The 15465-nt window shown below is 44.5% G+C and overlaps 1 protein-coding gene across 3 annotated transcripts; it reads right to left on the bottom strand.

The window, feature by feature from the left end:
* Positions 1 to 3560: 3560 nt before the first annotated feature.
* LOC137442973 (protein mono-ADP-ribosyltransferase PARP12-like) lies at positions 3561 to 15269 on the bottom strand. Of its 3 annotated transcripts, none has more exons than XM_068142211.1 (9): positions 14365 to 15267; positions 12713 to 12769; positions 11240 to 11376; positions 10659 to 10776; positions 9602 to 9692; positions 8605 to 8680; positions 7299 to 7429; positions 5107 to 5258; positions 3561 to 4677 (listed from the first exon to the last, which is right to left on the bottom strand). In XM_068142211.1, the coding sequence occupies exons 3-9, from the start codon at positions 11297 to 11299 to the stop codon at positions 4397 to 4399; spliced, it is 909 nt and encodes a 302-aa protein (XP_067998312.1). In that variant the 5' UTR covers positions 11300 to 11376; positions 12713 to 12769; positions 14365 to 15267; the 3' UTR covers positions 3561 to 4396. The 3 variants fall into 3 exon arrangements, with proteins under 3 accessions (XP_067998312.1, XP_067998313.1, XP_067998314.1); XM_068142213.1 differs by having other exon boundaries at positions 4500 to 4622; positions 14365 to 15269; XM_068142212.1 differs by lacking the exons at positions 12713 to 12769; positions 14365 to 15267 and having other exon boundaries at positions 11240 to 12698.
* Between the last annotated feature and the right edge of the window lie 196 nt (positions 15270 to 15465).

Here is a 15465-nt window from a genome sequence, read left to right as displayed (position 1 = left end):
AGAGCACCACAAGAATATCAATTAGAAATACATTACATTGGAAAGATCACTTGAGCTAACATCTTTGCACTTGGGGACTTTTGCAGGGGCAGCTGGCCTCCCAGTAGAGCCTTCTTCCTCTGGTCTTCTGTGGTTGCCATGCTCATGAAGATCCCCCCCATGGCATCACAGAATTGGTCCTGCATCACTCCACTACCAGGGACCATGTTTGAAAGGTGGAGAAATAATTAGCCAGGATACCAACAGATCATTTCATCGCATGTTGAGGGAAACCTCACTCCCTATCCTTGGAGCTCAGTGAACTGTGGAAGCTCCAGGAGAAGCCCAACACAATACCTGCCCAGCTAGCACCAGCCTGGCTGGCAGGGAAGGCAGCAAACACCACAGAAATCAACTGAGCACTCCTTATGGCAGACCTTTTCTACCACCATCTCAGTGACCCTGAAACTGTCAGCCCCTTGAGTCTGAATCATTAGCCATTCAACCCTTTCTCAGCAGGGTTAGGAGTTCTTCAAACATTTCTATTCTGTAGGGGGGGAAATAAAAATTAAAAGCCCACAGACCAGATCCATTCTTAGCATCACCTGACAACTGCACTTGTTGCTGAAAGTTTGACAATGTCTGTCTCCTAAAGAGATGCTGAGAAATGTTTTCTGCTCAGTACTTCGGAAGTACCCAGGTACTCCAGATGTAGCAGAAGGTTCAGGTCTGAAAGAAATTTGAGCAGTTCATAATACTGGATAAAATTCCCATGAAGAAGTATGAATTTGCTTTTCACTTTACTAGTGGTTTCCGCTCTCAATGCCTCACTAACCAAAATCACAGTATCACAGTATAACTAAGGTTGGAAGAGACCTTGAGGATCATCGAGTCCAACCTATCAACACAGACCTCATGACTAGACCATGGCACCAAGTGCCACCTCCAATCTCCTCTTGAACGCCTCCAGGGACAGTGACTCCACCACCTCCCTGGGCAGCACATTCCAATGACAAACGACTGGCTCGGTGAAAAACTTTCTCCTTTTTACCATTCCAAGTCCTGCTTGGGCTAGAGCCTCAGTATCATTTTATGCCAGCTAAAACTCATTTCACATCTCCTCTCCTAATGCAGGGTATTTGGTAAAGTCAGTTTTAAAGTAGGTGAACGCTCTGCATTTGATTGTCTCCACCTCAGTACAGTCAGTGTCATGAGGAAAACAGCAGCAACACTTACCTGGAGATGGGATGCTCCTTTTGTCAGTGGCACAGAGTTGCAGAGAGCAACTCTGAAATAGTGTGGGCTCTTCAAGGAGTGCTTCTGCTTCAGATCTGGTACTGAAATGCCTACAAAACCTATAGCAGCTACACTTCAGCAGTTCTACAGCTCACCATTACAGCTGTGCACATCAGATTGCTGCCTCACCTTCCCAGTGTAACACCTGGACAGTAACTGTCGAAGGTCATGTAAACTCTCCCTGCAGCCAGAATTAGTTTTTATTTATTGAAAAACCTGTTTTTTTTCCAAACTCTGTGTGTCTGCACCTCTTCTCTCCTATATGCCTGGTTTGCTCTTTTTCAGACTGGTCCTATCCTCAGCAGACTCTCCCTTACCTTCCCCTGCCTGAGGAGGTTGGCAGTCACATACCAATGTTTACCTTGCTGGAAGTGGCTTTCTGCCACACAGTGCATGGTTTCTTCTGTCATTGTGGAGAAGGGGAGAAGACAGTTTGTACAAGGACTTCATACCACAGAGCATGTTGTCTAATAGCAAAACTCCTCCCAAGCCCTCTGTCTCCCAGACTCTGTCCTGCCCAGAGGTAACATAGGCAACCTTCTCATAAGCTGATGAAGCCATGGAGCAAACTTACGCAGTGTTGCAGGAAGCAAGGCAGGAAATAGTTGGAATAGTAGGAAATTATTCAGGCCCACCTGATCCTCATGGGGTTGCAGCGCAAAGGCAGGAAGGGAAAGGCAACTGTGGCATGAAGGCTGCCCATGCACAGCACCCACTGGGTGCCAGAGCCAGGCAGCAAGTCTGTAAACCAAAAAAGGTCTCTATATAATCCCATCTAACATTAAAATTAACATCTCAAAACAGACTTTCTTTTATTGCTTCTCCAAACAGTGCTCAGATTTGTGTTTATACAAAGCAGAGGATGCAGGTCTGTGACAACTGACAAATCAGCTCTCCAAATTCACCGCAGTTTTCCAATGCGGTAGCATTGACAGTATAGGCAAGTAATTATCTTCTGTACTCCACCCACCTTACTGAGAAAGATGTGTGATAGATAACTTGCTGCCATTTGCTTGTCTCTTTTTAATTAAAAAATGTCATATATTCAGGGGAAACAAAAGTCAACTTACATGACTTTTCCTTCCTGACTACATGGGAAGCTCTCTGCTCATCCATGGCCTAGAGGATTAGGTCACTAAACTGTGAAAGGCTTAGGGTCCTGCAAAAGAGGTGTGCTGTGGACAGACTAAATATTGCAGCTCAGGGTCTCACTGTGGTCAGATGCCTTTCTGACATTTTCTAAAGGCACTGATTTTGCCTGAAGATAGCAGGCTTTAGGAAAGCTGATAAGGTCATATGCACCCCTACTTTTGGTTCCTCCCACTCATAGCATGTACAACTGAACTACTTGTGACTCTTGGTAAATTACATCAGCTTGTACAGCAAGACTGTTTTAAAATAAACCATTTATTTTTGCTTCCATGCTATCAGGCATCCTGAATGTTATCTCACTATCCACCAAGCTTTAAGTGCTCTGTCCATCACTCCAGCTTTCCCCTATCCCTCCCAGATGGAGCACACACTACTGCAGCCCTTCTCAGTCATCCAGAGAAGTGCCAGGCAACAGCAGGGCAATTCAAAATAGCCACCACTAACTTCAGTCTGCAGGGTGGGAACAGAGGTGGCTGTGCCAGTGAACACCCCTCACAAGTCCCCTTTAACTCACTGCTCATGCTGCAAGTGCTGGCTCTGAGATCATGGTGGGATGCTGCCACGTGCCTTTATTCAGTTCACCATTGATTTCCTCACTGTTTTTGTCATGGTGTACTAGGGATCTAGCCACAGGAGCTGCCATATAGCAGAGCTTCTCTTGGCCCAAACATAATGGGGACAGAGCAACAACAGGGCGTCACAACAACAGATAGACTCAACATAGAAGAACAAGGTAAGAAGAGCTGCTAGTAATGCAACCAGGAAAGCAAGCAAAGTTCATTGTCAGCATCACTTAAAAAGCCTCCAGGATGTAGGAGCTTCCTGCTATTAGAGTAAAGACATGACCATGATTTCTCTCTTGTGCATCATTTTCTCTTTTCTTCCTTCCGTATTTTCCACCCAGTCTGCCTTTAACACATGAACATCATCATAGGCAGGAATAATTTCTACGTTACTATATCAGTGACTATCAGATAAAATTTATCTATACTCAGGAGTGCTTTTTTTTCAGCAGCAGTAGGTGTCACTGCATCAGGGTAATGTCACTGATTAGGGCTGGGCTGACCACTAGACAAATGACAGGCACACTCTATCAACCCCTCTCCCTTCCAAAAGGGGAAGAGAAAAGGGAATAAGGGAGAGAGACTTATAAGTTGGAAAACTAATACAATTTTAATGAAAATAATAACAATAACATTAAATACATACCACATCAATATTGAACCCAAACACCCTGGCAGCAATTATGCCAGTTCCACCACTGATGCTGTGGGCAGGCACTGAGAAAGTTCCAGACTAGACTCAGAGGCACTTGGGAACCAGATTCATGAGCTGGATTTGGGAACTTGACTCAGGAATGCAGGTACTGGGATCAAAGGCAGAAGAACCAACAGTTCCCCTTGGATGTCAGTCACTGAAGAAGAGAGCTTGACCCTTGTGATTTCTCAGGTTTATACTGAGTATGGCATACATGAAATACCTCATTGGTCAGTTTAGGGTCATCTGACTTTCCAGTAGTAGGACCTTTCACTTTACCTCAAGGTGGTAAAGTAGATTTAGCAGAGACCTTAGTTTCTATGGGAATAAGTATAAGGAAGAGCCTTTCTGCATCGCAATCCTTAGTAGTAACTATAAACATCAGGTGCCATCTCTTCCCAAAGCATTGCAAAAATTGCCATTAAATCAGAATGTGCAGTTGCTTAGAAGAAAGAGACTTAAATGGAAACTGCAATCACTGAACAGAATCAGTTCTCTTCTAGCTCAAACCAGGACAGTATGCAAAGCAGTCACATCACCATCCCAGGCTAGAGATAAAGTGGAGATTAAAATTTAGCACTATGCCCCTAAATATTGGTTCACTGCATTACAAAATGTTCTAAAGCTACTACTAAAACTGAGCAAATGTTAAAAAAAGATGTACTAAAATGTAATTTATTCAGTGTAAAATCAAAGGAGATTCCACCATTCATTACAGGATCACACATGGGAACTCATTGCTGTACTCCAAGATATAAGCAGGATAAATCTGGTGCTTCTCAAAGATGACAAAGATGGAAGGGTCTGTCAGGTTATCCACGCAGCTGTCATAAAGTCTATTTGAATTGCTGGCTCTAGGTGGAGGACGAAGGTATTCAGGCTCTCCTTTAACAAAGTCTCCAACAAGAACTTGAGCTACAAACATGCTGTAGCGACCACTGTGAGGGGAACAGTACTCATGAGAATAGCTAGCATCTCTGGCAAAGTAGCTTCCTAAGGACCAGAAAAAGCCACAGATAAGACAATTTGTCAACCAAGGAATAAACAGCTGCTTGCTGCACTTCGGCAGACAGCAATTCAACAACCCCAGGTAGCTCTACAGGTATCCTTGCCAGATGTTTCCATATTGACTTATTTTTGAGCATTGACAGACTAGTCACATTTTGCCATCAAGCTTCCCGTCCCACCTATCTGAGAAGATACCTATTGCTGAAGAATAGGTACCTGAGACAAAGACAGCTTGATTTTGCCCCTCCCCAAATGGGCTTGCTTTGGATGATGTCTGCAGCAATGCAGAGTGCCCCTGAGGCAAAAGTGCATGAGTCAGGGGACAGGCAGTCACATCACACTCACCCATCAGCCTGGCTGAGGTCTACAGTGCATGCTGCTACAGCCCCTGAACCCACACGTCTGTACTTGTACCTTTTCCATACATTGTTCCGTGAGTCCCACAGATCCTCCAGTCGAAGTTCTGCTCACAGATTGCAGGTATGTGGGATGGATTTGTCCCATGAAAGAGCAGCCGCTCTTCCACCCATTTCAATTTATTGAGCTTCTTCATCTGTTCCTTTTGCCTGGGGACAGAAAAAAATAAAAGAAAGACATGTTACCCTGGTTCAAATGAGGACAGTTTCCCAACTCAGCTCCTCCTGCTTTTGGATTGTGGAGGAACAGCGACACAAACCACTCTCAATGGGGCTACTGGTCTGCTTTATGCTTCTGTTGGTACCCTGCTGCATAGCTGGCTCCTTCCTGCAAAACACAAAGTTCTCAGCATTGCTAAGGACTGTGTCACCCACAACTTCATACCACATGAGAGAGACAACATCTCTTGATCAAGAATTGGTCAGTTCCCAGGTTACATAAATCCTGAACATATAAATATGATGTACTGGTTTATGACAGCCTGCTTTCACAAGCAAACTCACACACACAGACAGACAGGAAGGAAGGTAAAGCAATAAAAAGCCCTGGGTTAAGATAAGGAGTTTAATGAGACAATAAGATATACAGTTAAATTAGCCTATTTCACAGGAAAAAAAGCACAGCAGAAGCCAGTGCTAAAATGACTGCCTTACCTCCCAAGTACACAGCCAGCTCTGTGAAAAAGACCAACACCCCAAACCTGGAAACAGCAACCAGAACAGGAAGGCTCTCATGCTAACAATCTGAACTACAAGCCCCATCATATTTTGCTCCAGCCAGCACTTCATCTTAACACTAGTGTAACATCAGCATGGTACTAAATAATCACCAAATTCAATTGGCTAAATCCATTACATGATTAGACAACTGAGCTGTATGAAGCCACAGTGAAGACACTATAATCTCAGCCCCTATCTTCATCACCTAAGTCCCTTTTTAAAACAAAACAAAGCAAAAAAGCCCCACCAAAAACTCCTCCTTTATGGAAGATTCTAAACCAAAAAGAATAAATCTGAAATACAACAGTTTAGTCATGGTGAAAGAAAAGCCACACACATAATGTTAGGTTATGTGATGAAAGGCATGTTTACACACACACAAAAGAGCAGAGAAACAACCCCAATAACTCAGAGAGAAACCCCAGCACCAGCCCCTCTTAGGGCTGACCCAGGGAAGTCTCAGACCCTACAGACCAGAGGAACACCCAGCACCATGAGCAATGGAAAGAGTGCAGGGCAGCTCACAGATGTAAGGAGGATACTGTCTACAAGAGAGTACAGGACTTGTTATGGGGACAGAGGCAAAGAGCATTTGGGGATTACTCAGGACTTATAACAGGATATTTAATAGAGGAAATGTAGCTAGTAGAAGGGAAGGATTAGGATGGCCTGAGGAGAATAAACATGGGAACATAAACAGATAATGAGGTAAAAATGGCTAGTTGGCTATAAAGAGGCAACTGTCTGATCAGTAGGCTTGTCTGGCCAGGCTCTGTGCCTGACCAGAGCAGTCTGCTCTATCTTCTCCTTAAACTGCATTTATAACTGTTATGTAGGTGATGGACTGTCCAGTCTGTGAGCATGCATGTGAAGAGGGGTCTGGGTGTAGCAACTGGAGTAGATTCTTGGGTCACAGGAGCTGCATGTCTACAGCACCAGCAACTGCAGCAAGCAGGATGTGTGTCAGTGATCACTAGCTAGCATAAGACTGGACAACCAGTGAGCAGGGTAGGTGCCCTGAGAGCCAGTTTTAAGAGCAGTCGTAAATTTGGCCTAGATGGAGAGACCAGAAGGTCTGACATTGTTAACCAGAAGGACCGGGAGGACCAGGCCAAATACTGAAGACATCATGAAGCCCATAGAGACCCATTTGCACGTCTGTACTTATGCAGAATGTAACTGAAGATGAGAGGACCCAGGGGCCATTGGTGCTATTTATGATCACTTGAGTCTGTGTTGTATTTTTGTAGCCAACTGTGCAAATTCATGGGGGGAGGGGTGGGGTGTGCCTACCGGGAACCTGTGCTGAACCTCACTACCACCTGGACCCGGGCACATATGTACATGGCAGTCTCACATCTGCTGGGCTGATGAATTCAGCAACTGCTAATGCAGACTGTGGAGGACAATAGATCAGGAAATACCAGTCTTCTGCTACCATAAGGATAATGAAATGAAAGAGATACAAACCACTGAAAAACTTGCCAAAGTGCTGGGTTCTGGATCCGCTGCAATTTGTGGATGTAGCAATTTTTCATCGTCTTTTCAAACAGCCTCTTAATTTTTCCATATTCATGGGAATCATCACTGAGTGATACCAACTGAAACATTTTTAAATGCCAAAAATCAAGTGTTACTGACAGTAACAAGTCCCAGTCCTTCCAAAGGACACATTAACTTCCTCACATCAGAGGAAAAGCCCTGGCATGAAAATCACAAGCTTCTCCTGACTTTTCAGTTAACCTCGCTCTCCCCATCTTCATCCTTACTCTCTATGTGAAAGCACAGGGCCTGACTGAGGGAAATTAGTACAGTCCCTCACAATCTTCCTTTGATGAATCACAGAATCACCGAGGTTGGAAGAGACCTCAAAGATCATCAAGTCCAAGCTGTCACCACAGACCTCATGACTAAACCATGGCACCAAGTGCCATGTCCAATCCCCTCTTGAACACCTCCAGGGATGGTGACTCCACCACCTCCCTGGGCAGCACATTCCAATGGCTAACAACTCTCTCTGTGAAGAACTTTCCCTCACCTCGAGCCTAAACTTCCCCTGGTGCAGCTTGAGACTGTGTCCCCTTGTTCTGGTGCTGGTTGCCTGGGAGAAGAGACCAACCCCCTCCTGGCTACAGCCACCAACTACAGCTACAACTACAGGTAGTTGTAGACAGCAATAAGGTCTCCCCGTGAGCCTCCTCTTCTCCAGGCTAAACAATCCCAGCTCCCTCAGCCTCTCCTCGTAGGGCTTGTGCTCGAGGCCTCTCACCAGCCTCGTTGTCCTTCTCTGGACACATTCAAGTGCCTCAATGTCCTCCTTAAACTGAACGCAACTCCACATCATGATTACTTCAGAGTAACCTAAAGATGAAATGCACAGAAGTATTCAGGCTGGAAATTATTATCAGTTTCACCTTAGTTTGACACTCTAGCTACTTCTACCTCCTTCTCTAAAAGGCTAAGCTCTAGTTTACCACAGTAAATAATATTTTGCCTCAAATTGATTGAAGAAGTATTACAGTACCCCCTTAAAATGCAATTCATACAGTTTATCAGAGGATCAGGTATCTCAGGATAATGCAAAGACAAGTTAGACCAGTAATGGCCAAAATTGCCTTTCTTATCCTGCATGGTATACGCAGAGGGTCTCAGCCTCCTATGAGACACAAGTCTATTCTAAATGTGAAATTGTCTGTCAGGTTTCACCTCATAATTGCTTATTTTATAAGTATAGGATATAGTTCATACTACCCACTGGAGAGCTAGAAAGACCTACCTTGTATCCAACATCAGGCAGTGCAGATTTGTTCCATTCTGGAGGATAGGCAGAACATGATAGAGTCGAGTTTTGGCTGCAGAAAACAAAACAAAAAGGAGCAAGTTAGTCCATGAGAGACCTAACAAAATTACCCTTCCAGAGGATCCAGCCGCTGGCTCTGCAGCGGCCTTTGGGTACCCCTGAATTTTTGTTGTTGTTTTATTTTCCACATAATCATTATCCTTCTCTCCAATTTAGATTTATACACACATCCTAGTAGCACTAATTCATCTCTTGGCAGGTCAAGACACCAGTAGGAGAGCTTCAAAGGAGAAGGAACATGCTCCTAGCTGGATGGTTTATACAACTGCCCCAGCTAGTCCTCCACACTTGCTGCTTGAACCTGTGGGAAACTGGAGCATGAACCTCTCACTCCACATGGCCTGCTCCTACTCATCCCCAGATCTAAGCCTGTCAGGAGGTTTTTTTCACTGAATGAGTGATCAGACATTGGAACGGGCTGCCCAGGGAGGTAATAGAATCACCAGTCCTACATGTGTTCTCTAAAGGTTGTTTGGATATGTTGCTTGGGGATATGGTTTAGGGGCAAGCCTTGTAGAGTAGGGTTATTGGTTGGACTTAGTCATCCTGAGGGTCTTTTCCAGCCTGAACAATCCAACATGGGTGGAGAGCTTCCTGGCATTAAATTGATCATGAAAGGTTATCTAAAAATGAATTTAAGAAATATCAAATTGAATTCTAGACAGGTAGGGAAAAATTCTTAGCAAGAAGAATGAGAGGGAATTTCTCTGAGGGTGTTAGAGCACTGAAACAGGCTGCCCAGACAGGTGATGGAGTCTCTCACTGTGCTGTGCACCCTGCTTTAGGTGAACCTTCTTTGGAAGCGGAGTTGGACTACCTGATCTCCAGAGGTCCCTTCCAACCCCTGTCATTCTGTAGTTCTGTGAAAGGTGCTGTGACCTAAAGTCATAATTGTGTAATGCCTGTATATTACCTTCTGTCTCGTCCATCATGACAGGAGTCGTTTTTTCGCCGCCGCACAACTTTTCTTCGAGTTTCAAATACCAAATTTGTTTGAACCATGTCTTTAATGAAAAATAAAATTCAATAATTAGATAATTTATATTCCAGGAGCACAGTCTCATGTGTTCAGAAATGATAAAAATGGAGGTAGCCTTGAATACCCTATCATGGTGCCCTGTCTGCTATGCCTACCCCACTGCATACCTCAAAGCCATTCCCACTTGAGCTGCTCTGCCCGGAGACCTGCTAGAATAGGTTGTGAAGCTCAAAGGCATCCAGCCACCAACTGCACTTACACATGAATTAATATCCAGGATGCTAGTCAGAGAAAACCACATCTGCTATCAGGCCTACAAGCAGGGAAGACTTTTCAATAGAGCAGAGGTGATAAATCTAGCTTTCCTGGCAGTATGGGATAGTTATATGGCACTAAGAAGAATGTCTGCCCTCTATTCTTGCTCCTGTAACAATATCCAGAGTGCATGCTGTGTGACATTGCTAATTAGCCATTGTTTCCTGCTTTAAACACCACTCTTTTTATTCATGCCAGGAAACAGACTTAAAAGTTCAGAAAGCTAATAGGAATTTTAAGATGGGTAAATAAATTAGAAACAGAAAAGCATTTCTTATAGTCCCATTTCTCTCTCTGTGTAACCAGCCCTAAATTTTCCTCTGCTGTACTACATGCTTTTTCTCCTCATAACAGGATTTTTCTTTCTTTCTCTCATTTTCCCCTTGTAGTGGTATAAACCCAAATGCATAAGCCAGATGCCACGAGGCATTTACTTTCAACTTTTCTTCTGAACATACAATATCATCAGAGATGCTTTTTTGACTACAGATGCACAAATAGGGAAGCTAGAGCGAGGGATCTCAAAACCACAGATACATACTGCTTAGAGAAAACTTACAGGGGGAAAAAGATCCATTCAGGGAAACTCATACACAGGGTGACAACTCTGCATGAAGGAGGCTACCTTAGAGCCAGCTACATGGTGTCATGAACTTAAACCAAGGAGATACTTCACCTTCAAAGTTTAACATATATTGCTGAGAACCTGCAGTAAAAAACACATCTTTCTCGCCGGATAGGAATTCCTTCTCCAGATCTGCAGATGTTACTGAAGCAGAGCAGTGTCGTGGATGCTATAGGAAGAGCAAGGAAATTATACCTGTTAGAAATCTGTCTTTGGTTTAGGTGACACTGTGGGGAAATACCAGAGTTTCCCCAGGCCCCTATTAGGGGATGCTGTTTTGAACTCAGTCTCTAAGACTTCAAGCATTTTGTTCGTCAGCAAAAGAGGAGTACCCCCACAGAGAACAGCTGCTTGTAACAACAGCAACAAAGCAGCCTTCAGCCTGTGTAGTCAGCTTCAGCCAAAAGACGTCCATCATCTCTGGAAAATGCCAGCCCTTTGAAATCTTTCACAGAGTAGCAGCACTGCTTCGAGGGACAATTAATTAGACAAATCCAGCAGGGCATCAGAGCAGCACCGCAAGGGCACCCAGTGGTGCGTGTGAAACACCAGCTGCAAAACAGCATGCCCCAAATAACTCTCTGAAGATGGCTTAACAAGAGATTTCAGCATCAACAGCAGATGGATCTCACCTCTTCCCCATACTCAATCCACTTCCCAGACTCATCAAGCCAGTACCAGGCATACTCCATTTCAGGAACAGATGGGATGATTCAGTAAACACCACAGGCACAGAAGACCTTATCACCACCTGGCTGCTTGGTCGTCCCTAACATCAGAAGAGAAGTCCAGAGAAATCAAACTAGGTGATAACCATGGTCTAGTCAGAAGTCAAACCACTTCTCAAAAAAGGAGACCCACTCCAACTAGGAAGTGAAGGTTTGGCTCAAAACCTAGGAACTGATATTTGTACATTTATGGGGCATGGTGAGCATCATAGAAATGCCCCTGACCTCTCTGGCTTGGACCTGGGTCACTACTTTTCTCTAAAATATCTAAAATACACATTGTAAGAAAATACAACTAAACAGAGTAAAGACAGCTTGTTATGTGAAGGCCAGTGGTGCCACCAGGCTAACAGGAGTAAGCATTGTCTTCTAGGCAGTGAGTGATCAGCTGCAAAAGCCAGAGTGGCTGGAGAAGGCACTGATTGCATCACCCCTTCATTAGCATTCAGGAAAACAAAGCTGCCACTGGTAGGTATTGTACCAGGTGCAGGTGCCCTGCTAGTGAGGGGCTGTAGAGACTGCTCTGGGAAAACAGACTAGGGGGTGACCTATGCTGGACACAGCTGGCTGAACAGACCTGCTGGAGGACACAGCTGAGCCCGTCAGTCAAGCTGATGGTGCCTTTGAGAAAGCTGTCTAGCAGTGAGGAAAACAGAGAGATATACAGCCCTGCAAATAACCAGGCCAGTGAAGAAGAGAAGGAGGTACTCCAGGCACTGGAGCAGAGATTCTCCTGCAGGCTACATAGGACCATGGTGGAGCAGGTACCCACACTGCAACCCATGGAAGACCCCATGCTGCAGCACATGGATATGCCTTGAAGGAAGCTGCAGTATGTGGAGTGGACTTCATGCCAGAACAGGCTTATCCTGAAGGACTGCAGACAATGGGAAAGGGGCCATGCTGGAGCACAGGAAATTTCTGAGGACAAGGTGTGGCAGAGGGTAATTGTTATGGACTGAGGTCAACACCTATTCCCCTTCCCCTCTGCATCTCTCTATTTTGTTTTTTGCTTGGGATTTTTGGGGGGGAGGTACGGTAAGGAGGTAGCAGAATTTAGATTGAATTTGGGCCTGGAAAGAAGGGAGGTGAGGGAGGTATTGTTCCAATTTGGGGGTTTGTTTCTCACCACCCAAATCTATTTTAACTGGCAATAAATAAACTTTCCCTAAGTCACGTCTGTTTCACCCATCTCAATAACTGGTAAGCGATGTCTCTGTCTTAACTTCAACCCATGAACTTTTCCATCTTATCTTCTGCCCCTGTCCATTTGAGGAGGTTGTATGAGAGAGCTGCTGGGTGGGTGTCTGGCACTCAGCCATGGTCAAATTCATTGGAAGGAAAGCAAAACCAAGCCAACAAAAAAAAATCACTTACCAGCAAAGTCTCTGCTCTGCGCTGTACTCCCAAGAGAGCAACTAAAAGGAGAACAAGCTGAAACAGGTAACCAGTAATTCAGACACAGAGGATTTTATTTTGTTTGCTCTTGTGCTTCAACCTCCTTTAAATATCTCAGTTTTGGACCCAGACAACATTTTCCTATGTGTCTCATCACTGTGCAGTTCCTATAACATTTTCCTATCGTGGAGCACATATACACAGCCAAGAGTTGCCCACCGGCCCACTGTGGAGTTTTTAAGAGTCTGTGGCTGTGCTACTCAGAGCTGCTCAAAGATTTGAACATAATGTTCAAAGAGAAACTGCAAATGTTCATCTATGCAGCTCTGACGCCCTTCATGCCTTGGCAGGGAGCAGAAGCACTCAGAACAGGCTGATCTTTACAGGAGGATCTTCCTTACAGAGTTGTTACAATATAAAAGGTCTAAAAACAAAGGCTTGGCATCCCTTGGACTGCCAGAACAAAGGAGAAAACCTGAGTGTCCCTTGAAGCCTTAGCTTGTTCCACCACTGTCTTCAGGCCACAGTTGTTCTTTGTAGGCCAGCCAGGCCTGTTGCTAGAAAAAGGATCCCAATGAATTTCCTCTCAAAGCTATAGAGCGAGGTTCATGAGACCCAACACTCCTTGGAGCTTTCTTTTGATGTTAGCCTTCCCTTGTCTCCCCTCTGCACAGCAAGTGTGCTGCTGCTGCTGCCAAGGCAGGAGTATTCAAAGTTTGTGGATATCAAGCATCATATTTGAAGGGGTAGAGGGGGAAATGTAGTGTGGTGGGCTGGTGCTGCCAGGCAGATTTTCTCCATTGCTCCCCCACCCCACCCCCGATCCTTATTCCCCCTCTACCTACTCCACGGACAGATTCTAAACTCTAAACTCAGCTTTCCCCCCTGCTGTGGCCCAGGGCTCTCAGTCCCCCTTAACTCCACCAGCTTTCTAAAGCGTAGGGTTGCACCTTACTTTCACTTTCACTTGCCAGAGTTTCTGCTCCTTGAAGGCATTTTACACTCAACAGCTAACTCAGAATAGACAGAAGCATAGATGGAACACTTAGTAAAGCAGACAGAAATATTTCTCTGGCAATACAGGTAATATCTATCACCTTTTGCTGAAGAGTTCACTACGTGGTCTTGTGCAACGCAGAGAAACCCTGTAAATTTGCTTTTTGTATCTCTACAGGAACGGTTTTGCATCTAGGAGGTTTCATACATTTAAAGAAACCTCATGCCACCTTTTTTCTTCTCCTTCACATGGATGAAAGGATGAATTAATGGAGATACAAATATAGCTAATGGTATAACTAACTGCATGCAGATATCCTTCTAGCAGACCTTAAAGCCAAGCTCACAAACCATAAAATCCCCAGCTTCCTCCCTCCCAGCTCAGCAGCACTTAAGGGAAGCTGTCGGAGCCCAGCACCCACCACCTCAGTTCCCCTACTCACAGTCTTGCCCATGGACTGCCCAGCCACCCCACCCAGGAGCTGAGAGCACAAACCAGATGCACACCAGTCACATGAACCCTCTGAACCCTTGCTCCATATGGGAATGGTTCCACGGGTGCAGTAACACCATCAGAAATAAAATATGACTGGCTTGCAAAAGCTCCTCTCAAACTCCCAACTGCATGTTTGTACCTCAGTATCTCAAGAGTCTCTCTCTGTGGGACATTGACCTCTCTGCTATCCACAGGCTGTCGGGAAACGGAACTGAGTGGTTTCCTTCTGGCTGTTGCGTCACACGTACGTGCGTCTGCTAGGCATGAGCAGAGTGGCCAGGCACAGCTGAACTTCTTTGGCAAATACATCAGTAAAATCAACATTCCTGCAAACCAGCACAGTTTACCCCTCCCTTCTGCTTGGTTCCTGTTGTTGCACTCCTCTGCTTATCTTGAACTAACTCCCTCCACCTTTCCGCTTGCTGGGGATATTCAAGATCTTCTCCGTTCAAGGTTCCTGCCAGGGGTGGCTTCTGCTAAACATCATTTTTTGAAAGCTAAAAGCTGGTGTTGCCTTGCAAATCAACCCCCATATCTCAATGCAGAAAGCGAGTGCCTCTCCCAACACACTCTCCATCTGGGGAATTGCAGTACACAGTGCTGCACAGAGCAACCCAAGCCAGAGCAAACTAAGAACAGAGCCCTGCAGGACAGGCTCAGTCAGCCCACATTGCTCTGCACTACCCTGGGTGTTTGTATTCCTTTACCTTGAAGTCTGAGTCCAAGCTCTGCTCTTCCCCATGGAAATCGGAGATGGATTAGGATCAGTTTCCAGTCTGATCTCCTGCCTTTCATTCTAAAAGCTCACAGCATTTCCCAGCAGAGCTCTGAAGCATAAAGCTTAACAGCAGGTCAAGTAGTACTAACAACATAAATCTGTGCAGAGGCAAACTCTTTTCTTTTTTACTCCACAAGTTGTGTTGCATTGAATTACCCCAAACATTTTTATTTCCCTACGATCTGGTCAGACCAGATCACTAGTGGCTGAAACACATCAATCTCTGCTTTATTTTCTGGAAAGGCTGCATTCTAATTGCATTTTATCAGCACAGAAGTAATAAAATAAAAAAATAAAATAAAATAAAATAAAATAAAATAAAATAAAATAAAATAAAATAAAATAAAATAAAATAAAATAAAATAAAATAAAATAAAATAAAATATAAAATAAAATAAAATAAAATAAAATAAAATACCCAAACAGCACCAACATGATTATGAAGGTAAAGTTTTTTGTTTC

Source organism: Melanerpes formicivorus, unplaced genomic scaffold (genome assembly GCF_026170545.1).
Source record: "Melanerpes formicivorus ecotype bairdi unplaced genomic scaffold, bMelFor1.0.p_v2 SCAF_8, whole genome shotgun sequence".
NCBI lineage: Eukaryota > Metazoa > Chordata > Aves > Piciformes > Picidae > Melanerpes > Melanerpes formicivorus.
Note: the sequence above shows the minus strand (reverse complement) of the source record. Positions and strands in the feature narration are given on the sequence as shown.